We start from the raw sequence: 26849 nt of genomic DNA on the forward strand, positions 1-26849 counted from the left end.
GACCTCAGGAATCCCCGCTACGATGTCTTGCTGTGTTTGTTTAATCGTGTCAATGTTGGTCTCGATATCTTGCTGTGTTTGTTTGATCGTGTCAATGTTGGTTTTGATATCTTGCTGTGTTTGTTTGATCGTGTCAATGTTGGTTTTGATATTAACGAGTTTTATGTCAACGACAAACGGAATGCCGAAGAATTCTTCTATGATTCTTTGATAGACTCTGCGAAATCTTCCAAAAGTGCCCACGTGAACATCATACTCGGCCTGTAACGTGGATAATTTACCGTCAACGGTGTCGACGTATTTTTTTGTTGCTGCGTCTTCGTCGGATGTTGGATCTCTTAAAACTACTATTTTATTTCCGTTCATGCTAAGTTCACCTGTCATTGTGTCACCGGTATTTTTTACGCGATTAGCAACACTTTTTACAATTTCATCTCTGATGGTTGTAAATGATACACTTGAATCCCTAATTCTGCCGCTGTCAGTAAACACAGGAATATTATCCGTAGCTGCACCAAGTACTCGTCGGATTATATCATTCCATTTGATATTGCTCGTTTTTAGTTTACCATGTCGATCTTGAAAAATAACAACCTCATCTGGGTCAACTCCAGCCAGATTCATAACGTCAGCGAGGTCATCTTTAGTTGCGTACTTTGACAAATCAACGTCGCCGAATGCTCTCTTAACACGTGAGGATCTTCTTCCGTAAATATCAACCATTATAATAAGACCTGTTGTTTAAAACGCTTTACGCGCAACGAATCGGTTGCTTGTATAATCATGCACGACTTTATGTGGCGGTTTGGATGATTTTGATATAGCGCTAAGTACATTAATTACTTCACGGCCGCATATTGGTGGATCTGTCATTATTTGTGTGGGTAACGTTGAATACCAAACTCTGGTTGTTGCGTGGAGTGGTGCGACATACTTGATAAATTCAACTGGTGGAGCTAACCCGTATGAATCAAAATAAACGATTCCACGTGGATCAACCGCGTATGATACCCAATGAGTACCAGGTCCAGAACGTTCATCGAGATTAATAATACCTGTTTCTAGTTTGTTTGGTTATTTTGGTAATTGATCTCGCATGAAAACACCTCTAAAGTTTTTTATTTTTAATCGTTTAGCAGCATCAAGTAAATCAAAATTTGATGCTGTAGCGTCTAACGTGGAAGCCTCAGACCCTTTCCCCAACGAGATCCTGGCAATCTTAAGCCGCGTCCCTTTATTTTGTATCCTTGCCCTGTTGCTTTCTTTAGAGCCATTCCAGCAGCTGTTCCAACAGCACCTAACGCGGCTGCTTTTGCTACGGCTGGCGCGGCAGCAGCTATTAACGCTGGAATAGCCGCAAGAAGTGGAAATATGCCACCGGTTTTAACCATGTCTTTGATGGCGCTCGGGGAAAGATGAAATTGAACTCCAGTTTTTGATTCCAGGGCTTTATTGAAATGTTTAATCTGATTATTTGTCAACGATAATTTGTTTGAACCACCACCAATTTGATCTCGTTTTAGTGATATTTTAGTTCCACATTTGTTGGTGGTTTTTGATTGAAGTTTTTTGACCTGACCAGGAGTCAGAGTAACATTAACATGACCATACGACATTTTTATATAAAATATATTTTTCTAAATAATACGATTACAGATTTTCCACCGGTGCATCAACGACCCTCATTCGACCACTACCACCTTCAAGTAACATGGCTTTATCGCTAAGTATGACGCGATTGCTCTGTAGAAGGCACCAGCACCTGATGGATTAGTAACACGAGCTCGAAAGTGTATATCAACGACAGATTGTTTGGATAAATCAAGATGCTCCAGTGAAAAATAGTAAATCGGATATAGACTTGTAAAATCTAATTGTGATATTTGCAAACCAGTATCTATATTTTGATCACGTCCCATGAATGACATTAAACGATGATATGCGCGCTACATGATTTTGATCAAAATTTAACAATATATCCTCGGCTGGTTCTTGATGTCCATTTATCCGTAAGAAAACTTCATTAACTCCAAGATTGTCAAATATCATATATGAATGTTCTTGATTATTCGTTCGGTTATTATTTTGCAGCGCAATAAAAATATGTCGTGGTGAAGAAACACCCTGTTGTTATGCTATATGCCATGTAAATAAACCATTAACATTACTTTGAATAGCATCTGTGGTTACTGTTAACCATGATAGCAATGATTTACCGCCTTGATCCATAAAAGAAAGTAATTTTTGTTCCTCAGTAATAGATGGAGTCATTACTGGCATCCACAGTGAAAGTTTTGATATATTTACTTTACCATCAACAACATCAGCACCTCGCCAGATTGCATCATTATCATTAACCTTTCTTACGAGCACAATTGTGTGTTTAGCTCCAAAGATGACCTTTCTAACATTTCTGCAAAATCCAAAGATGTGAGATACACATGAAAAATTTCTATCATTTCCTGACAACGTTGCTCGGCGTGTTGCAAATCCTAGGTTGTAAGTCGCATTAACGCTTCCTATAATATCAAAAGCAGCACCTGGTCTGTCTGCGTGTTCAAAATCAACTGGTTGTGGATTAACTGCAGTATCTTGAGGTGTCCGTATTTTGGTATACTGAACATGATCAGCGTTGTTATTAATATCCTTGGCAAACATCATTGTTGGACCGGCTGATCTTGTGTAATCATCAGAATATCTCGCTAGACCAATTATTGTTGTAGCAACATCAACATCCTTCTGAATCGATTCGATATTTTTTCCATCAATCATGTATGTGGCGCTATCAAACAACGCCATAATCCCGTTGTTGACAAAACCAACGCGCAAATTAGCAGCATATGGCGTATTAGCTACAACATTCGTTACAAGTCTACCTTCTACTTCAATAAACGCCTCAGCGGGCAAGAAATATCTACTTGTATCATGAACCTGTAATTCGATTCTCCCCCGCTGATTTGGTTGTATTGCGTCATAAGAATAAAACTGATAATCACGTATAGATTCATACTTAAGGACAGGTGCCTCCATATCAAATGCTGGGTCTGATTCGCGCCTGAACATTTTTATTATAATTACCATTTTTCCAAATGATGATCATCGTCGACGAAGCCCGCTTCCTGCTATTAAATTTGCTGCTATATTTTTTTCCGCTTCTTCAGATAATTCCGCTAGTTTTTGATTTGCAGCTTGATTTATTATTTTACTTACGTCTGCTGGCATCACCTCAGTACTTGCCAGTTTCACAGGTGGTTGTTGTTTTCGTCGCAATAATCGTGCTAGTCTATCTTTGATCGCCAGCAACATTGATAATTGCACCAGGAGCTTTTTCACGAACAATATCAATAGCTTTCATCGATAATTGTTTTGCAATAGGTGCTGCTTTTGGAGCTATCCTTGTGAATAATCCCCGAATAACATCACCAAGTCCATCTCCGTAAGTAGCTCTGTAGATTGGTAATCGTGAGTTCACCACTCTGACCTGCATGGGTTTACGATGATTATTGTGTATGATCATCTTATTTTATTTACCATTTATCTAATCGCGGTGACTAATCATCAACGAGCTCATCAATAAGCTCTCGGTAAACGCCAATATCCATGACACCACCTTGAAATAATCGCCGACAAATATCAGATGCTTCATTGGTTATTTCTGGTGAATTATTTCCGGCACGTTTTCCCCCTATGAGAACCTCTAACCGTGACACATCATTAATGATATTATCAGGACAAACAAAATTATTTCCCAAACCACTGCCAGTAGCTCCTTCTTCTGTTGTCTCTGCTTCTTTAGATAAGGATTTTCTCGCTCTTTTAAGATACTTCTCTTTAAGTTTCGGCGAAGAAGATTGTTGTTGTTCTATTTGTTGCAGAGGTGGAGGAAGTTGATACTGAGAGAGTTGTTCCTGTTTTAGTTGTTTCATTCTCTCTTTATAAAGTCTTTTTACTTCTTCATGAAGACTTTCGTATTCTGGACCTCTAGCTTGTTTTTTGTTGTAATATACGCGATATATCCATTTAATAAAATTATCATCATTTACTTTTTCATGACCAGTTTTTAAAATATCAGATTTATTGAGCATACTATTTAATATTGTTTCGGGTAATTTTTCTTTTTCAGTATTTCTAATGTTTTCAATAATTCCTTCGTTAAATCTTGCAATCAATTCTAAGTTTTCTCCTGCTGGTTTGGATTCAGATGTATGTTTTTGTCTCACGTCGGCGACTTCAGTACGAAGTTTTCCAATACCTTCAAGTATTTCTTCACCGACATGTGGAGGTTGAGCTGCAGCTATTTCCCTGGCTATGTCAGGTGGAAGATCTCGTAAAATCTTCTTTGTTTGTTTAGTTCTTCTTGCTATTTTTTCGGTTTGTTCCGCTGTTTGTTTTAATACCGGAAGAAGATCTTCCTTGATGACTGCAGTGACGGGCTTAAACAGTTTTTTAGTTTCTTCTTCATACTCAACTTGTGCTCCTTGCTGCGCTTGTAGATTTTTTCTAAATGAATCTCTAACAGGAAGAAAGTGTTTGATTGCTTCTAATCGTTCTCGAGCTATTCTTGCAGTATGAGATTCCGGATGTACCATTTTATTATAACATTATGATTTAATTATTATAGCAGCAGAGGGGGTGATGTTAAAATTAAACTGAATTAAAAAGATATCATTAATATAATGAACAATTGTGCGTGGCTGCGTCAAGGAACCACTAATAAATGTGATAAAAAATGTCGTGGAGAATATTGCAAAAAACATAATTATCTTATAAAGAAAAACCCTCATGCTGGTCCACGAAGATGTGTTGGATGTAACAACGGCGTTAGAGGATTATATCAGATTTGCAAAAATTGCGGTGGAGATCGATACAGAAGTTTAATGATATATTACAGGAAAAGAAAGAACATAAATCCAAAAATAGAAAAACCACCATCAGAACTTGAATATTACTTGAAACATAAAACAAATAAAGATGAAACAAATAAAGATGAAACAGATGAGGAGAAACGACAGCGAGAACGTGTTGAGAAATATTCATCAAACTTGGTATGGTGGTAAATTTGGATAAATTAATAGCAGCAGAGGGGGTGATGACCTCAGTGAAGGCGTAATTGCGTAAACAGCATGCATAATAAACTAGAAAAAATCACCAACGACAATGGAGTAATATTAATTAGAAAAATTCCGAGATTTTTCTCAGTAAAGTGTCGACGCTTTTTTAAATCTGTCGACGCTTTTTATTTTTCAATCGTTCGTAGGAAGGTTTATTTTCGACGTTTCGACGCCTTTCAGGCAAAGGTCTGTTCACCCCCTCTGCTGCTTAGGTAGTGCAAGTTCTGACAACTGGTTTAGTTTTAAAGGAATTGTTTTTTGTGTTGTTGTTTTTTTCTTCCCCCTCTTCCAACGGACTGAAATTGCTTGGTCTCGGAATCCTCGCCGCATGTCATTTAATATGAGATGGACACTATGGATAACCTGCTTTTATTGCTTTCCGGATAACTTGTCGCGTATTGCATTCCGGAACCGCGTGTTTGATTTTGATACTTGATTAGTAGGATCCGAATCGCTATAGTTACATCGCCATCTTGAATGTACACGAAACTTTCTTGCGCCATTTGCCATAGATTATCTACGCATTAGAGCATGATACATACGAGGTAAAGTAATATTGATTGCTTAAAAAGCACTCTGACAAACTGTTCATCAAATTTACTTGTAGAAAGTATCACTATTTACTATGATATTTTGTATGTCAGGTGTCCGTTACGTCACCAAGATAGCACATCTAAAGTTGTTTTATTATTGCTGTTTTAAAAAAAAATAATCATAAATCACTTTTCTGCTCAAAATAACACCAGTAATTTTAAACACTATACATAACGTTAATTTCTGTATTTCTGCCTCTCTCTGCTATTCAATTCAATATTCTTTCTCGCAAACTTTATCACTTCGATCTAAATATGGGCCACAACCGCAACACCATTCCCGCGTTCTAGATTGCAGAATCGCAGTAGTTTCGATGAATATGTGGAACAAGACTTTTATCGATATGCTTGTACGATTTATTTATTAATGTGGCTCCTGTATATCACATACATGCCAACTTTTATGGTAATGATCATATAGGCCTTAAGTGCAAAACAGGGTTTGTAAAGTGACAGTTTTGGCATTGACCTGGCCATTTTATCATTAGCTATATGGTTGGAAATTTTGCAATGCTTTTCAACATCATTCTTCCCTCCATGAAGTATTCCAAAGTCGGAATTGCAAACTATGCAACATGCATGTTGGCCACCTCTTTTGCTTTTTTTATATACGTACCAGAGGTTTCGCTAGGATATTTTAAAACTAGGTGTCCAGGTCTAATTTGGTAAAAATTTGAGTTGTACCAATAAAAGTTGCTGTCCCCTCCTGAAAATATGGATTAGAAGAACAGATTACAAATTAGGTTGCCACTGAGTTTAATTTTCCAATTCGTTACACCACTAGTTTTGCTTGTCCATCAGAGTGAGACTGAATTTTGTCACTCCAAGGAAAGTTCTTATTCTAAACACTAAGGCATCATGCACTTTTTTACACTTGGCTACTGTCCCATCAAAACTATCAGTTCTTCTTTAGCACTCTTTTGAATCTCATTACAATCTTCATCAATTTGCCATTTTATCCCAAAATGCTTGTCCAAATTTGCAAATGGCATTTTGTCTAAGTCCCTACATGTCTTGATTTCAAGGTCACATGCACTACTTATTCTGCTACACTCAGAAATGAACACAGTAATGAAAGCTTAAGTTATTCATTTGATGTATGTTTATAATATATGTTTATAAAGACCACATGTACATCTCTGGGTCTTTCTGCCTGTGAATTCAGTCATTGTAAATATCAGCACATTTTCCCACTCAGCAGCTAGTCAAAGTCTTTGAACTTGCTGCCCAGCTATTGTGTCATATTCTTTTGATGTATTCTTAAAATGACGACATGCACATCTTGGGATCTTTCATCCACTGAATTCCATCATTGCAAATATCAGCACAACTAAAATGATCAATTATCAAACATATTCCCACTTGGCAAGTGGTTGAAACAGGAATGACATTTATTATATGCTCATTTTTTCCCCCGTTAACTTTACATTGTCAGAATCGTTCAATATTACTCGATACTGAACTCGTGTGACAATACACATATAGCATTCACGTGCATAAAGGAACTACTTTCTATTGTAAACAAACAATGGATGCAGATGCCAGCACTTTTGATTTGTACACAAATCATGTACACTCGCGTAAGAGGCTCTTTACGTTGTGGTTGTTTAAATTTGTTTCTGAATGAACTAAAACATGTTTCGTGGACTGAAAAAAAACCCAGTTGTTTTGGCACATTACGCGTTGATACAATGTTACGGATTTAGGCTAGCTACATTATATAACAGACGGAAGATAAGGTCCTTACCTATAACATACAAGTGACAAGTCATATACTCTTTTCTTCAGCTGATGATAAGAATGGCAAAATAAAATATACTCACAGTTTTACATCCTGAATTTCCTCAAAATGTACTTTCTTAATTCTGCAAATCCGAATTACATGAGTCATGTCATGGGTTTTCAGTCTGGATTACACATTTTGAAATTGTGCTGTAATTTCGATGACAAGTGCAATTGCATCCTCCTTACTGCACTCAAAATGAAATAAGCATTAAATTCCATAGCGTCTTTTTGATAATTGCAATTGAAAGACTTCATATTTTTCCCACATTATGACAGAAACAGAAACACATTTGCAGATGTAAACACGCTTCTCCCGCGCCACTTCAGTCCGATGTATTTTATGTATAATTTGCACAGATGAATCCAGTCCAAAATCACAAACTTTCATCAAATCGAAACAAAATGCCAAAATATATTCATTCCAGATCAAATGGATAAGTTGTTGCAATGGGCATTCATTCACAATATGACTGCAAATTTCACTTTTAACTAGACACGCCATTTTCTTTCGAAAGTTATGTCGAGCGTGCAACTAAGTTCAAATTTATCTTGGCGGAGTTATGTGCACATTAATAATGATGTCATTGTGTAATGACAAGTCTGCGCTTGTGTATTTAGTTTGGAATAGGGCATTCATTCATTTACGTTGTTTCTTGTAGTGTATTTTGTTTATATAATTAAACCTTAGGTAGAATAAAAAAATGAGCATATAATAAAAAGGTTACTGTATTTGTATTGGAAAATATGAACTTGTTTTGTCGGAAGGATATACTGCACTCCCAAGGTCGTGCAGTATTCCATCCCAAAACTCGTTCATATTTTCCCATACAAATGCAGTAACTTTTAAGTCTATGAATTTACTGCCCAGTTATTGCACGCATATGGAGGACTCTCACATATATGCAGTGATTGCCCTGATTACTTCTTGTAGACTCAGATGGACTAAACAAAATGTTTTGTTTTTTAAATTTCGGAGAATTTTGCTTCTGTTTGGGACTGTTAGGTTTTCTACACTCAATTGGGAGACTTCCAGTTACATTGGGAGAGTTGGCATGTCTGATATTGCCAGAAGGATTAACCTCAACCATTGTGCTGCTCTGTTGTACTCACTAATATTGGGACACATTATATTGTAGCGTGTGTTGTATTTGTACACTCTTAGGCAGAATTTTTACATAAGAGTTACGTTCCTGTCGGTATTTACATAAGTTGTGTTTTACAAGGCTACATATGGCTTTGACATCATGGTGGAGGGTACATAACTTTAACAAAACACAATAAAAATCCATAAGATTATGAAAAAATGTAAGAGAAATGGTTTGCACATATATACGAATGAGGGGATAAGTACAATTATATACAAAGGGTGCTCTCCATTTGAAGATTGAAAAATAGTCTGTGTGATGTTTATGGTAAAGTGTACATGAATTTAACTTTGAGATTCTTTTCATTATGCAACCTATCATTGTTACCTAAAAGAACAGATGTCATACCTGATCTGACATAATTAAGATAAAATGATAAAATACTTAAAATCAAACTCTTTTAAAGGGTGATTAAATTCTTGATTTTAAACAATAAGTTTCTTAAAAGAATTAGATAATCTGAAGTATTTTCACAGTGACATGAGTTTTTAATTTATTTCAGTATGTTAGTTTTAATCAGACAATAATTGAACACTATTAGAAACTGGTACAGATTAAAAAAGACTATAGCCTTGGCACTATCTGGGTATTGAAAATCACATGTTTACGAAGGTGGTAGTTTTCAAAGCCTGTAGAGAATAAGGTAAATAGGAAGAGATAGAAAGATGCTGCTGATGGTGGTTGATGAAGCCTTTGAGGTTGTAGTAAGGAAAATGATGGAATGATCGTGTTGATTAAATTTTTTCAGCCTTAAAATTCATTATAGACTGTGGTTCTTTTCACAGATAAATGGCAAGTAGAACAAGCAGAAGTGCACATGGCGGAAAGCCATTTTCTGCCAACAGAACTCAAGTAAATACTCCAAGATCAACAGCATCAGGCCAGCTGTACCCAGAAATCAAGCAGAGAGGATTCTACTCAGACATTATAGCATCAGATGCTGATGATGGAAGGCTTGGGGTAAATAATCAGCAATTGTGCATTTATGGTTTATATACTGTTTAATTGAATTTTTATGTTTTTATGTGAGCTTTCTTTCCAAAAGTGAGACATATAGGGACCATGTTCAGTTGCTCTTTAATTTGCCTTAACTAAAATCTTCACCTTTTGTTAACTTCTACCATTAGTTGCCTTAACCTTTAGTACCTTTCATACTTTAGTAGCTGACCAACTTAAACATTTTGAGGTCCATTTCAAATTTTAGGTCACCAAGTCCTAATAATTTGTTCCACATGGACACTGTGAGCACAGATCACTGGAGTGGAAAATTAAATGTTGAAGGTGAAAAATGTGAATGTTGTAGTTAAGGCAAACTGAGGAGTAATTATAAAAAAGTCTAAAGCTATTTTTAATAGTATACCTATTCTTATGTATTTGTCTTACAGAATGTTCAACAGTTATCATCTGCTTGAACCTCAGGCCATCCATTAAAATTAACAATTTAGACTTTTTTATGCCATTTCCTTAGAAATTGCCTGGATTCAAATTCACTTATAAAGATCTTTATTCAACATTTTCTTCAGGTGATAATTTACATTAATTTTGCCATAGCTATATTTGCATCTATTGTAGTTTGAATTTGAATAATTTTACTGCCAACTAAATTTGATGTGTTTTTCTCCATGGCTGCATTTGTCTGGACATGTACTGTTAGATGACATTGCAGAGGTCATGTTTAGGCTGGTCTCTATAAATAGGCTGTAATCCAGACTTGGAATTTTCCTATTTGTTTCAACTTGGGCTCTGGGGTCAATATAATTTGAAAATTACATGCAATAAGACTGAATTGGTAATTTGACAGTACAAGAAAATAATGATTACTGATGGGATTTTGTTTCTAAAGTGACTTTTTTATGTATATGATCTGTAAAATGAATTACAAGTTGATTCATGAAAAATGCCATTTAAGTATTTACTTTTTTGTCTGGATGATGAATTTTTAGATCAAAATTAGGAGAATAAAACAACTTTTGGATTGGTAATGGGGACTATATTCTGCCTCAAAAATTGAACTAGAAAATCACTGTGGACTTCTAGTCACATGTAAAGATGGCAACTCCAGCAGTAGTTAGAAAGAGTTGGCATCATTTTCTAGTTGCTGCTTTATAATTTTGAAGGTCACCAGAGGGTGAACATTTTAAAAAATTTCTCTTGCCGTGACTGAACTTTTAGTTGCAAATGTGACCGTTTTAATTACAACTTGAGTGAGAGGTAGTTATCTTATTCCTATAGTACTATTGTGCAATAGGGATATCATTAGTGACTCCCTCCCTTGGAGCAAGATTTAAAATAGCTTTAATTCCAATGACATTTTTAACATTTTTGGACCAAACTTTATATACATGGTCACAGCTTGAAGAGTCTGTATATATATATGCTGTGGATAATGACTCTGTGTCATTGTCAACTAGTATTTGGTTATGGAAGAGCGGAAAGGTTGCTTAGGTCTTGAATTTTATGTAGCTGGTCTGTCAAGACAATGTTATATATCTTTTTGAGAGATGTTAAATTATAGATATTATAATATTCAGAGCCTTCCCACCCTATGACAGAAGACTTCAGCTTTTACCATTTACGTAAGTGTCAGGTTTTGAGTTCATGCAGTGCATGAAAATATGAAAGCTGTATGTACATATTTCTGTGACTTTCAAAGAAGACCTTAGGGTGAAATCAAAGGATTAGGAATATGGGCTTGATATATTTGATATTCTTATGCAGTATATTTGAATATGATCTTCTCTTTGTTAAAAATGATTTATTTTGTAAGTCATGTTCATCGTTATGTTCATGCATATTTAAGAAACTACATTGTTTATTTTATCAATTATTGACTCAGCATAAATGTAAGATTGTGTAAAATCACGATACAAAAGTAAATGTATATATTTTAATGTAGCTGTTGGCTTATACAGCTATGATAAAACAATTTGTATTGATGAATAACACTAGTTGCCTGGCTATTTTCCAGGATGTATTGAATGGTCCCCTCACAGCACAGGACACACTTTGGAATGTGGCCAAGGAAAAACACACACCAAAAGGTATGAATTAAATCTGGGTAGGTTTATTGTCAGCTTAGATAATTGATTGATGCTGTATTAACATATAAAATTCTTGTTACTTTTGGGATAAGGAAACGTGGTAAGAATCTTTGTGAAGAAAATAAGATGACAAATTTAAAAAGCATTGCACTAGAAATATCTCATCTTGAAATAAAAGAAATACAGAGAACTGGAAAAATGTTGCCTGTTATAAAAGAGATAAAAGATTGGGTTTTTTAACAGTGAGACCCCACCATAGTGCATTTCATTATAACATAATTTTGATATGGCATGGTCGTGGCATAATTATTTTTTTACCATTTCTTGAGGTGCTACAAAGTTTTAGTGCCAAATAAAAAAGAGTTTTATTTAATAATTTGTCAGTGGGTTGTATTCTTTAAGAAAAACAGTGTCTTATGACTGCATCCTGCTTATTTCTGAAAGACTTTTGTTGATCTTATTTATATTGAACCACCAACATTACAACCATTAAGTTTTCATTGTGTTTGTCTTCAATATATCTAGCATAGTCATTTCTCTCTCCAGGGTGAAATAGTAGCCAACTGATGTTAGCTTAGTCATCTGGCATATCAACCAAGTGTCAAACAATGTGCTGGCCTAAAGAAGTTTCTAATCAGAATTTTAAAATCAATTAATTTACCCACCTATTTAAAGGAAAGCGATAGACTACCTATGTTTGCTCAATTTCTCATCGTACAAACCCCAAAACAAAAGTGGATTGCCTGGTTCTGTTCTGTAGCAGTTTTGATCATTGTCACGTATATGTGACTCCCCTTTCCATCTCAGTCCTTTTTATTTTCTAGTCAAAAGTGCAGATTCAGATCATTTGAATCACTCCAGTATATAAAGGCCACTTGTCAATGAAATGCTAAGACTATGTGGAACAGTACCATTTAAGTTTTAGGGGTGGATGGATTTCCTATTATGACCAATCAAACTACTCTATTTTGGCTGTATAGTACACTCAAGTGACAGGATTGTTTCAAGATGACTGTCTGTAATATGCTTCTAGTGCTACCCTGAAAATAAACAATATAAATACATAAATACAAACCCTGTCTCATTCCCTTGCTGTAATGTCTTCTACTGTGTCACATGGTGTCTATTTTTAGTCTGTGCAGTGTCCAGAAATCAGATTAACATCAGCAGTATGTAATTGGTCAGTTATTTCAACATGGTGGTTTTGGGATGGACTTAGTATTGAAACAAAACAAACCAGTGTATTTATGATTCAGCAGGAATGTGAACCTATCAAATTGCACAAGTACTTGAAAATTGCTTCATTTTTTAAAAAGATTTTGGGAGAGAGGTAATGTGAAAAACAAGCAGTAATGTCATGAAGCAGTGCAGGAACAAACTTTCACATGTAGTAAGATTGAATTGTAGGAGGGCATTGCATTTTATGACCAGCTTATACAATGTGTCTGTACTTTAAAGTAGATCTAGGGGAACTATTAAGCAACACTTGCATCTCATTGATTTTCCCAACAACTGTATGAAATAAATTGGGAATGCATGAAGTAGATAAGAAAAGGCGAAAGGATTGCTTGTTTGGTTGGAAGAAAATATTATTTACTGATGAGGTGACATTGTTGTGAAACTGGATGGAAAGGTAAAAATGTGGAGAAAGAAGAAGGAAGTTAACATGATGTAAGATAAAGAAAAGGACGTTAACATGATGTAAGAGAAAGAAGATCAAGAAATGGAAAGGCTACTGTCTTGCTTGTCTCAACCAGGCAGAGAGTTGAATTTGATGTTGGGTTCATTAACCTTTTATGTAATTATTAATTTTGTCTTTGTAGATGGTAATATAAACAGTTCCAATTATATTGATACACTTGAAAACTTCTGTGGTAATTTTTGGTGAAGTAGTTCCTTAACATACTGTTGCTGAATCAAGATGACAAATGAATACAACTATCCATAGGTCCAGAGAGACAGATGAATGGAAACTGTATTTTGTGGACTTTTAATTCAAACTAATATAGCTTTTCCTCATTATAACATGGGAGTCACAGTCCATAACTGCTGACTGCATTATGAACCAAACTGAGTTATATTTACATTTAGAACTGTGAATGTATGGACAGTGGTATATTGAGAAGAGCATGGTAATGTGGGAACAATTAAATTTTTAAAATAATGTTAATTTCAAAAGTAAATAAGGATTTGAGGCTAAGTTTCACCTTTTTTGTTATGGGATATACCAAACCCATAATGCATGATGTATTGCAATACAGTAACACTTAACGAAAACAATAAAATAATCACTATAATATTTGCTACTTGAAAAATAGAACATATCTATAGTATGGATATACTTCTCCGTTTGTTTGTACCCCCTACCAGTTTAAAAAATGAAAAGCACAAATGAGATAAAAGATGCACAGAACTTAGTTCATTCATTGATGTATAATTACAAACCTGATGTTGACCAGGCGGGCCCTAACAATGTTATTGTCTGTGCATTTGATACCAAACAGACATTTTCAGCGTAAAAGATGACACTGTTTGCCACTCATTTCCAGTTCCCGGACAAGTCCATTTTCAGCCAAGGGTTAGATGCACAATGACACATGTATGTACATAGGAGGAAAATACTACGTTGTCTGTTTCTGATATTTACAATGTCAAACCAAGCCAAGGAAAAGAGTGACAACTACAAATTTGCCTTTCATGTGGATTTAGTAAACGGTGTAATTTCTATGTACATGTGTGCAGAGGGTATTACTCTAAACTCTCAACCTTATGGTAATTTATTGAATTATTCAGCAGTTACCAAATAGGATGAACTATGTCACTCTTTTGTCTGAGGAAATTAGACTTGCCTGTAGTGTATGCAATATGGTGCCATGTTCTTATGGACACTCCATTCAGCCTGCAACACACAGATGATGCCAGTGTTAGGGCCACTCTGGTCACAGTCAGGTTAGAAATTATAAATCGGTGAATGAAATGAATAAATTCTGTGCATTTTTTAACACATTAATGATTTTTGTTACTGAAAATGATGGGTTTTTTTTTTACAAACAAACAGGGATGTATGTGAAAACTATAAATGATGTTAGCTTGTAAGACTTCAAATGGCACTGCACTTTTTGGGAGTATTTTTGGGAATAATTTCAAAATTCAATTTTCAAAAAATATTTCTTAAAGTCAAAGTTCAGGTCTACATGCCTGTTAACTGAAAAATGAGTTGACAGTTACCTATATTAGGAGCTAAAGTAAAGGAAGATAACATGATATAAAATAAAGAAAAGGAAGTTAACATGATGTAAAATAAAGAAAAGGAAGTTAACATGATATAAGATAAAGAAAAGGAAGATAACATGACGTAAGATAAAGAAAAGGAAGTTAACATGATGTAAAATAAAGAAAAGGAAGTTAACATGATGTAAGATACAGAAAAGGAAGTTAACATGATGTAAGATGAAGAAAAGGAAGTTAACATGATATAAGATAAAGAAAAGGAAGATAACATGACGTAAGATAAAGAAAAGGAAGTTAACATGATGTAAAATAAAGAAAAGGAAGATAACATGATGTAAGATACAGAAAAGGAAGTTAACATGATGTAAGTTAAAGAAAAGGAAGTTAACATGATATAAGATAAACTAAAGAAAAGGAAGATAACATGATGTAAGATAAAGAAAAGGAAGTTAACATGATGTTAACATGATATAAGATAAAGAAAAGGAAGTTAATGTGATGTAAGATAAAGAAAGGGAAGATAACATATGTAAGATAAAGAAAGGGAAGATAACATGATGTAAGATAAAGAAAAGGAAGATAACATAATGTAAGATAAAGAAAAGGAAGTTAACATGATGTAAGATAAAGAAAGGGAAGATAACTTGATGTAAGATAAAGTAAAGGAAGTTAACATGATGTAATATAAAGAAATGGAAGTTAACATGATATAAGATAAAGAAAAGGAAGTTAATGTGATGTAAGATAAAGAAAAGGAAGTTAACCTGATGTAAGATAAAGAAAAGGAAGTTAACTTGATATAAGATAAAGAAAAGGAAGATAACATGATGTAAGATAAAGAAAAGGAAGTTAACATGATGTAAGATAAAGAAAAGGAAGTTAACTTGATATAAGATAAAGAAAAGGAAGTTAACATGATATAAGATAAAGAAAAGGAAGATAACATGATGTAAGATACAGAAAAGGAAGTTAACATGATGTAAGTTAAAGAAAAGGAAGTTAACATGATGTAAGTTAAAGAAAAGGAAGTTAACATGATATAAGATAAAGAAAAGGAAGATAACATGATGTAAGATAAAGAAAAGGAAGATAACATGATGTAAGATAAAGAAAAGGAAGTTAACATGATATAAAATAAAGAAAAGGAAGTTAACATGATGTAAGATAAAGAAAGGGAAGATAACATAATGTAAGATGAAAAGGAAGTTAACATGATATAAGATAAAGAAAAGGAAGTTAACATGATATAAAATAAAGGAAGTTAACACGATGTAAGATAAAGAAAGGGAAGATAACATGATGTAAGATAAAGGGAATATAACATGATGTAAGCACTTTAATCAGATGAACCATGTATTTCACATGAAATACATCAGATACAGCTGCCGTTTGTTTTAATGTTTTGGTCTCTTTTTACTCTTTGAATCTAAAATATCAATCAGAACAACAGACATTGTATGCTTTTTTGTATGTATATTCCAGGCATTGGATACAAAAATAAATTAGGAATTGATATATTTACGAACACTGACTCTTGAGTACTGTTAATTTAGCATCATTATAAAAGGGACATAAATATCTGAGGCAAAGTGAAGTTTGTAAATTATTATTTAGAACTGGAAAAATATCCACTGGTCCTGCCAACCCTCAATTAAACTTTGCTTGAATAATGGTGATTGTGCATCTTGTTTTAGATTCTACTGCAATCCCATGCTTAGCATGCCTGTAAAGAACTCTTGCCCAATGCTGTTTTAAGTGCTAAAAATAAGAATTCTGGTTCCATTTCATGAGATTTTATTTTATTTTCTTAAAACTATAAAAGGACTGTACATATACTGCCATTTGTGCTAATTCTCACTAGAAATTTTGTCTACAAAAAAGTATTCATTTTTATATCAGTATTGTTTTTATGACAGTAAACAACAGAATATATCCCAAATTAAAATACATTTATTTATATTATCTTACCTCTGAAAATCTGAAAGATAATCCATAATATGAAAGATAATTTTGAAGCATCATGAATTGAAATGATAGCATATTGTGATCAGTAGTCACATCTAGCCTTTCCTTCTCAAAACTGAACAAAAATATGATCAAAACACAAATGTAAGTAATATTACATTTGCTTCATCTTTTGATTGAAAACCAGTGTATGGGTAGAGAACTCTGAAAATCAAATAATTCAGGGTCTGAATTACTTTTTCAGAGAAAAAGGGAGAGGTAGAATGCACTTGTTGTAATTATATGGATGGGGGAATGATGGGTAATCCAGACTGTTCTAAGAGCTATGTATTATGCATTCATATTAAAACTTAATGTGGGATGGAGTTGTTTGTTAAAAAAAAAGTGCCTTCTGAAGCCCCCTTCCTTTTTTTCTTTTTTTCTTGAACAGTCCTTAAAAATATACATTACACTTCTTCCATTGGTTGAAGACAAATGTCTTTCCTTTCAGTAACATCCTTTGAGAGCACAGTTGATATAAATGAAGTTCTCAAAAGCCAAACACATGGACCCAGCACAGCAATTACAACCATATCAGTAAGTATTTATTATGGCTTTAAAACTTATGAACAGATACCTGAACTTTTAATGATTAATGTTGTAAATTTTGAGCTGTTAAAGGTTTAGTCTTTGAATTTTGTCTGTTGTTCCTGGAGCTAGCACTAAAGATTGCTACTGAAATAAGTTTCATGATAATAAATTCTTTGTAAATCAAGCAAAGAGACTACCATAGGTGATGTGGTATATATACTGCTAATTGGCCAAGATTTTGTAAAATGTTTTATGTTGGGAATTTGCTTACTACTAAACATTTTACTTTTGTTTTATCAGGGGTTTACAAATCTCTAAAAATCCAGTTGCCCTGTTAGTCAGGTACTAAAAGTTTTACTTACCCCAATATGAATTCTTACTGAACCAGCTATTATTGAAATAGAAAAAGTCACATTTACTACGTAAATTTGATCATGTGCAAGGTTGTTTTCTGGAACTTTTTTTGTGATCTGCCTAACACCAGTTGTAAGTATTTATAAATTTAGACCAGTCTGCTCTCTCTCTCTCTCTTTCTGTGGTAAATGTTTATTATCATAGAATAATGCAGGCATCAACACATGTATGAGGTTGATCAAAAGAAATGGAAAAGAAACTTTAATAAAAATATGGACTTCATTGAACAAAGTCAGCAATATTCTTAATGGAACATCCTTGTAATTAAAGAGAAGCACTGGTTAGTTCCAAATCAGTACTTGCCTGATCAGGTGGTTGTTTGGACAATTCACCCAACAGCCAGGAATTTTCACTGGCCATTTTGAGTTGGACAGATGAATTTCACCCCCTATTCATATTCTGAGGTGCAGTCATCATCTTTGAGCACCATTCTGTTTATGAAATTTGTATAGCCCACCATGAATGTGAAAATTTACATTGTACTTACTTTATCTTCAGCATGGGAATGATCAAATAAATTATCATAGAAGTCTCTTGAAGAGATAAATTCTCATGAGATGGTTTCAAACTGTTTCCCCTAACCCCGGTAAGCTTTTCTCATTATCTTTTTGAAGAGCATGCTCACATTCAAAAATACATGACTGAGTCAGTTAACGTTGTAACAAAAACAACTGTTCTAAAATTAGGGTTTAATAATTTTCCAGTTTGTAAATGAGAAAGCGTTTTAGCTGGATGTTGATTAGAACACTGCAGAATGCCAAACAATGTCAAATTATTCCTTTTAACATTTTTCATGTTTCATGGTACAGTATAGAAAATTAACAGATCATGCAATCACATCTTTGTTTTCACTTTCAGGATTTCCCTCTACAGGCATCTGAGCCCAAAGTCCAGCTGCCATATTATACCAAGCCTGGGGAGTGTCCAAGGAAAATTGAGATTGAAAGGTAAGCACAATGGGCATCTTTCATATATCCTAAAAGTTTCTAAAGCGAGGTCACTTTGCAGGAAAGTCTTTGAGTGGTTGAGATTGAGCATCTGTTTTATACATAAATTGTAGCAAATTATAGCTACTATGTGGACTAATGCACTACAGGATTAGTACAGATACAAAATATATTCAAGACCAGAAACTTTTTGGAAGAATTGACTGTTATATTTATATGTACACCACTCCCTCGATAACTCGCACACTGAAAACTCGCAAACCCGCTTATAACACGGGGTCAGACGTGGATCCAATTTATTAAACCCAAAAATACCCCAGAAATTGATCCCTATTTGTTGATCTTGAAGAAAGTTTAGATCAAAATTGGTAATGGAAATTTGGATGTATTGCTTGTTTTTTTCTCGAAAATGGTAGATATGACCTGGAAATTTTGATCAACACTATGAAATATCAAATTTAATAATAGGTCATACAATTTTTTACATTTTCTTAACAAACAACATTCCTAGTACACCGCAATTGACAATATGTAAGGAAATTTTGATCAATGAAAATGTCACTTACGCCGAGTGAAGGCAATACTTTAATAAGTAAATACAAATTAAATAACATTTTATCAATAAAATATTTTGTTCTAGTTCTATCTTTTAGTTCCTTTTAAGTGTAATCATCATAAATGCAATGTGTCCTCTTCTAATTAAATGTAAAATGTGTCAATCTGCCGTAAAAGCTATGTCTGTGAGCTTTTCTGAGAACCTATTTAAGTGCTACAGTGTTTTGATAACTGACTTGTGGAAGTATATTTGTTGTTTTGTTGCACAGTAATGAATTAAAAGCTGGCCTCCTTTGTATTATCACGTTAATTATGTCTTTTGAGTCAAATAAAGGAGGTGGAATAAAAGAAAAGTTAAAAGGCACGAAAATCCTACATACTTAAAATCTAGCGGCCCTGGTCGTATGTAGGGTGAACTCACTTCCTTTGATCAATCGAACACTGTTATAAATGTTATTGTGTGTGTAACATAAACTACCTTAAAGTAACCAACTCTTTCTTATCTGTAATCAAACATAACAAGGCAGCCAAGCAAAATGAATACTTCAGAAAATTAAGTGCTTGATTTAACAGATACAGACCGTTGTAGGCCAGCAAGTTTCAGAGAATTCTTGAACTGGCACTTAGAGATATCCTCAAGGATGATAAGAAATTTCATTATTACTTCCAATGAAATCACGATATCAATATAGTACTAATTGAACAACACGAAAATTGAGTTTCGATGTAGATGATTGTCTCACGAAATAAATGTCATGTGTTTTTGAAAAAAAGGAATCTTGTTTGGTGTATCAACAGTTAGTCTAGTTCCCTGCTTGTGGACTCCCGATTTGGCAGGATACTATTAAACACCACTACAGGAACCAGACTCATCAAGAAAACAAAAAGCATTGATGTAATACACTTATTTTTCACGTACACATGATGGGTGTTGAAACCATTTGGACCGATCTTTCATATGTTAGATATTTTGAAAATAAATGTTATTTAAACAGAATAACAAACAACTTCATTAGAAAAAGCACGTTATTAAAAATTATTACATGATTGTAAAATGAAGATTCAGTCATTGAACAGCCCAGTTCCCTTGTGTTGACCCCACACACACACACACACACACACACTGTTTTCTCGCTGTCAAAGCAATTTTTTTCAATTTTTGGAGGTCCCTCTGTAACTTGCACACCACTCATAGTGCGATCTATGTTTGTGGACCCCATTGTGTTATCAAGGGAGAGGTGTATTGTAAGAGAGAAAAGATACATGGGTAAATTAAAACTCAGATCAGTGGTAATTTGGTCATAGGAACAAGAGATACAGGTTTTATAAAACTTGGATATGTAACAAACAAAAAAAGCAAATAATATGAAAATGTTAAATTTAATTTTGTAGAAAATATGCATCAGTGCAAAGTTGAAAGTAGGATTTCCAATGGCATATTTGGTTCTTGCTGACACCAGTTTTATTTGTAAATGGTATCATTGGAATGACAATTTTACATTCAGTTGAGCTATTATTTTATCTACTGTCAAAAGGAAAAGACGGCTGTATGCTACATTGAATCTCAAAAAGCTGCTGAAGAAGCAGAAGATAAAGACAGAACTATTGATGCCAAAAGAATCATCTGGGGATCCAGTGAAACTGAACAGTAATCCAAATGATCCTGCTCCCTACCCTCCCTACCTTCCATTGGAAATCTTTGATAATGAAGAATTTGACTGTCGTACACCAGAAGAATGGATTAAATTGGGTCAAATAAATGGTGTGAGAAAGCCGATTCCGGGTACTGCACTGCTACCTACCAAGGACTCTGATGCAGAGTGTAAGTGTGTGAAATTTTAATCTTGTAGATTTTTTATTGATAGTTAATATATGTATTGCAGAAATTCCAACAGTTCCATATTTTGCAGAATTATTATGAATTTTTAGTGAATTATACATTTTGAATTATATTTACAAAATTCACAATTTGGGGCAATAAATGTTTGAAAAGGAGGTTTCTGTTTGGACACAGATAAGAAGAGCATTAAAGCAGCAATACAATGGACTCGTAGATAGAATATAATTTCTCAGCATGGAAAACAGAATGTTGATAGCGTCTGGGATGAAGAAAAAAAATGGTGATGTAAATAAACTGTTTTGGCACAAAATTTTGAAAGAATTCAGGGTTTTGGAATTGGAAGAATGGATATACCATTTATTCTTATTGGACTAGTTGTTACTGTGTACCAGTTTGTATAGCCAGCTCTTACGATTGACTCGTACTGAAATGCCCCTTAAATTATGGACTTAAGAATAATACCACGAAATCCATTCATTGTGGTTGAATCTGGATATTGGCCTGTCCAGGTTTGTGAAGAGCTAGATTTTAATGTTAAATTAAGTGTTCAGTAAAGATAACGACTGATTAGATGTGGAGGCATTCCTTCCCTGGGGTGTTCTAGTCACCCCCTGTCCCTGACCAGGTTCGTTATTATTGTAACATAACAGAGGGAATTGTCCTGGTTGATTCATTTGTTCAACTAAGCAATTTGTTTTATTAGCGAGAGGTATATATACCCTTTTGTCAACAGTGAAGCTAGTATTGCTACTGGTTAGGTCATGTGACAATTGTATTGTTGTGACTTACTGTTCTAGCAATCTGTGTTCTGAAATAAACCATTGTCTCATAGCTGGGTTTCGGCAACATAGGGAAATTTCTTTATAAATTTTTTATAAACAAAGAAATGACTAGAAAACTCTTATGAACTTTTTATTTTCCATTTACAGACACTTTTTTATACAATATTATAGAACGACAAAGTTGGTTTCTGTAACACAATACATAACACTGCAATGCTGTTGTACAAATTACCAGTTGAAATCATGTCCACAGGTGTATCAAACTGATAATTGATTTTAAGCCCTTGCAGAATAATTAGATTGTCTATAGGGTTGACATACAGTTTTTGCATTATTTCTTCAGACTGTATCAAGGTTTTATTGTGTTCTGTGTATATTGAATTGCTGTAGTTGCAATATACAGTTGTGGATTCCAGCAATTGTAGAGATCATAAGGTCACCATCCGTCTTAAAGTACTTTTTCAAGATTTATTGGTCTAAATAATCCTGCTTCTGTATGGGATTATTCATCTGTTTTATCCATTTCGAGTGGTGGTACAACCCAATCTATTGTTGGGTTCCAGAAGTCTTCAGCAAAAAGCTCATCTTGCGAAATATTTCTCTCCTAAAATATTGGGGTATATAATCCCATCCTAACTTGTGAGGGCTGTTCATTGGTTCTTTTCATCCTTTAGATGTTTCACTTTCAACTTCTATTGAGCTTGTATACATAGAGCACTTCAGTTTTATCTCATGATTAAACTGATCTTCTTTTCTTTTGAAGATTTTACCACATAAACTAATTATTTCCTCAAACATGCAATTAAAATTCTCTTGCCTGTTACCAATTTGGGCCTACCACAGATTTTCCAAAATTAACCAATATGTGCAAAGAGGATTGGTTTTAAACTAACTAAGCTAACTACCAACTAATAAAAGCTAAGTTTTTTTGCAATCATCCGGGCCTAACAGGTAAAACGTTTGCAAATAAAGTATTAGATTGTGAGACCATTTATTGCAGTTTCTGCATGAAATTGGATAAATCTAAAACCTTCAGAAGCACATTTATGAACCTCGAATATAAATCAAAGCTCTGAGGACATTGTACCATACATAATGTCACCTATTTACTCTCCTGCACTAAATGTGGCAAACAATATGTAGGTGAGACAAAAAGGGAATTCCAAGTGGGAATAAAGATTCGCCAGTGTCAAATCATTTTAATCTATCTGACCACTACATGGACTGTAAAATATCAGATGATAGAAATTATTAAATCTGATACAGAGCACTTTTTAAAGGAAAGATTGAGAACTTTTTGGGATATACCATTTACATACTCTACATCTGGTAGTGATTAACATCTCTGTTTAAATGATCAAACATTTGTTTAAATGTTGTATCATTTTTTAAAAATACCATCCAAAAAATGAAAACACATTGAAGATGAAAGGGACACTCAACCTTTTAAAAATTTCAACAGTCAGCACAGAAGTATAGAAAAGAATATTGAGACGATTTGATTGGGAAAAAAGCAGCTACGGTAATCATTACATTTATTGGACATCATATTTTATATTTGATTATTGTCCACTGAAACAAATGATAGCCATGGCCTTGTGAAATTAAATCACCATTAAGATTGTGTTGAGATAAATAGCAAAATACCATTTTATGAGGTTTGGAACTGCACTTTCTGAAACTGGTCTGGAGTTCATTAAGGTCTAAGTGTACTGTATACACTTTTTAGTTGAACATAATATTCTAATAACTCCATCAGATGACACTTTGCAACTTCTCAAATGCATATTTTTTCCAAGTCGGCAATATCAGTACATTATATATATATATATATATATATATATATATATATATATATATATATATATATATATATATATATGTCATTACACTGTGCAGAAATTGGTCTAACTTATGAAAAAAAATTGACTGCCTTACTGAGAAAGTCATTTTAATGTTGGCAGGTCTTTGAATAGGCTGATTGGAAGATGCATTATATTTGAATAGATGTTTTTTAACATTTTTATTTAAGATCATTATTTCATCAAAGCCTCAGTGCTGGTGTTAATTTAAAGTGGAATGTGCATCTTTTTGATTTCTTACTTTGAATATTATAGAAATTTTCCTGTCTTGATTTTTATTGCAGTGGATCCTCGTGACCCCAGCATTGAGTATGACTGGTTTAATGTAGGAGTACTGGACTATGATGTAGAGAAAAAGCTGTACTTGGTTCAGAGAGTGAACTCCAATGGTAGGATAGTGGATGAAGAGGGAAATCCTGTTGTCAATGGAGGAATTCAACCAGATGGTTAGTCTTGCATTATGCTAAAGTCAAAGTTGATTGAGAGCCAGTGTAGATGATGATAATGATGACACTGTTGATGATAATGATAATGATAATGCTCATAAGATTTGATGATGAATTTTCAAAAACTGGACTTTATAAAAAAGATGATATCAGTATCACAATCTTGGTCAGATGTGAACAATTACCTTAAAAAGAGTCGTCCCAAAACATTGGTACAAACTGTTTTTGTTACAGTGAAATTTTGATCAATAAAATGAATTTTTTAAATTTATAGTTACATAATAATGTAATAACCAAATAAATTTATGTTTAATTAAAGAAATTAGTTTATATGGACAAGGGTTCTAAGTTAATCATCATTTGTAGAACGTTAATATGTGTATTATTCAGGTACCAGACTTATGCTTCTAAGTCAGTATTGGATCCCTCGTGTACGACTGATGTTTATTGCTGAAGACCCACGTGTTTTTGCTTCGAGGGTAGCTGAATGCTTCCGGCTTAGAAAGCACACAGAAGCTTTGCTTCGTTACAGTCTGTATGTGGACTGTATGCCTATGGATGGGGTGGGTGAACTGGACCAAGCTTCCTTGAAAAGAATGGTTGAGTGGGCAAAGAGTGCTCCTGGACTGTTAAAAGACAAAGGGTAAGTACCAGGGAAAAAAAGGGTCTTAAATTTTTTTAATTTTAAGAACATATTTTTTTAGAATAGTGGGTTTTTCCAAGAATATTGTATCTCACTGCCATTATAGCATTTTCATATCTGCTAAATGCAGGAGACTTTTGTTAAATGAAACATGTATGTTTACACATGCACATATGTACACATACAGAATCCTACAAGTTTCAGGAAAATGCATATTTCAACACAAAAAAATTTCTTCTGTTTTATGATATACAGTAAATCTGTCAAAGCCAGTACCTATCCACAGATTGTTATGAAAGCATGATGTTATTTGGTACAATGTTGTAGACTCTGGTCAGGTTGGCTTATTTAAATATGGTTGTGTGCCCATTAACATAAAGTTACTTATTTTAACAAATAAGTGTGATCAATAGATTACTATTAATTTATTTTATACATGCTTGTTACTAAGAGTACATTATATATACACTTATAACAACAAAAACTTGCACTGGCATGTCAGGGTCAGTGTTCTTTGCTCTAACTGATTACACCTGACAGACTGCAGAGATCCAGATCTGTCAGCAGAAAATGTTATTGCAGATCTGGGTCCTTGCATTGTGCAGTTTGCAGTTGGACTGAACTTATATGTGAGTATGTATGGTAACATGATTATAATTTTAATGTCCCATGATAATTGTGGTTTGCACATGTAGCATAATCCATATCTGTCCATCAATTTTTGTGTTTGTGTATGTGTGTGACAGTTTGCAGGCACTCAGATATGGTATTGAACATACTTATAGCTCATTCAAAATTTGTACAGATTTTTTACATCAGAAAAAAAGTAAAGAATTTTTCAGTTATACTTAGAGCATGATTGGATCAGTTCAAAAAAATTATCACTTTTTAATTATTGGGACACAAGTAGCGTAGTCATAAAAGTAGTCCCAGATCATGTTTTATTAAAAATTCGTCATTTGTATCCATGTTCTTTTGCTATGTTACTTTGTATGGTTTTTCATTAAACTGTAATTCATGTATTCATTAAATTGCTGTATTTTTTTAAAGTCTTGAAGACTGCATCCAGAGCCTGGAGAAAGAGGCCAACATAGATTTCTGCAGGTCAATGAACCGTATCATTTTTGACAAGATTATTGAAGGAAATCCAGAAACTTTTGCCTTTGTCTCAGTACCAGAAACTCCAAAGAAAGAAGTTCGATACAAAGGTATATAGTTAATGCAAAATGTTCCATACATTTATAATTTTACATAGTCTAAGAAAACAACTTGGAAAATATTATTTTTACTGTGTATGTCTCTGACCAGTAAAGGCCAGCACTTTAAACCACTCTGCCACCCGGACCATGACTACTTTAAAAAATGTAAATGATACAAGAATTTAAGACTTCAGAATCTAAATGAAACTTTATTTATATATCTATGAGTTTTTTGATCTATTGATTTAAGTATATCTCATACAAATGTCAATTCCTAGCAGATCATATAATTTTCCATGTGTCATTAAATTGACTTGATAAATATTGCTACATCTGAGTCATTTAAATGGATGAAAAATTTTATTTTAGTAAAATGCAAAAGTTTGTGTAAACATTGTGGACATTACTTCATTGAATTTAATTTATTATTTATCCATAATTTTAAATTAGTGAAAGTGTTCTTTAATGAAATACAAAAATTAATCCTGAGAATTATTAATTAAATGTTTGTCATAACCACTTTTAATGTCCTAGTGTGACCAAGTGGTTTAAAGTGCTTGCTTTTATAGATTACTTACACATCTCACCAATGTCCACATGAGTTCGAGTCTTGGCTCAACTATTGTGAGTATGTGAGAAAGCTTGTCAGTAGCTTCCTGTGGGGCAGTGGTACTTTCCAGGGTCATTAGGGGTTCTTCCACTACTAAACATACTAGCTGC

The 26849-nt window shown here is 33.8% G+C and overlaps 1 protein-coding gene across 1 annotated transcript in view; it reads left to right on the plus strand.

Moving 5' to 3' along the window:
• Positions 1 to 5583: 5583 nt before the first annotated feature.
• Positions 5584 to 26849, plus strand: part of LOC149786380 (dynein axonemal heavy chain 1-like) — a 314616-nt gene continuing 293350 nt past the window's right edge. Inside the window, exons 1-9 of the mRNA XM_089976799.1 lie at positions 5584 to 5656; positions 9420 to 9594; positions 11603 to 11675; positions 17362 to 17447; positions 18714 to 18802; positions 20893 to 21179; positions 24126 to 24287; positions 24678 to 24930; positions 25981 to 26138. Of these exons, the coding sequence (XP_089832925.1) occupies positions 9424 to 9594; positions 11603 to 11675; positions 17362 to 17447; positions 18714 to 18802; positions 20893 to 21179; positions 24126 to 24287; positions 24678 to 24930; positions 25981 to 26138 (1279 nt within the window). The 5' untranslated portion in view covers positions 5584 to 5656; positions 9420 to 9423. The remainder of the gene's footprint in view (positions 5657 to 9419; positions 9595 to 11602; positions 11676 to 17361; positions 17448 to 18713; positions 18803 to 20892; positions 21180 to 24125; positions 24288 to 24677; positions 24931 to 25980; positions 26139 to 26849) is intronic.

The sequence above is a fragment of the Sinohyriopsis cumingii genome, chromosome 12 (genome assembly GCF_028554795.1).
Source record: "Sinohyriopsis cumingii isolate HCF-2022 chromosome 12, ASM2855479v2, whole genome shotgun sequence".
In the NCBI taxonomy this organism is placed as follows: domain Eukaryota; kingdom Metazoa; phylum Mollusca; class Bivalvia; order Unionida; family Unionidae; genus Sinohyriopsis; species Sinohyriopsis cumingii.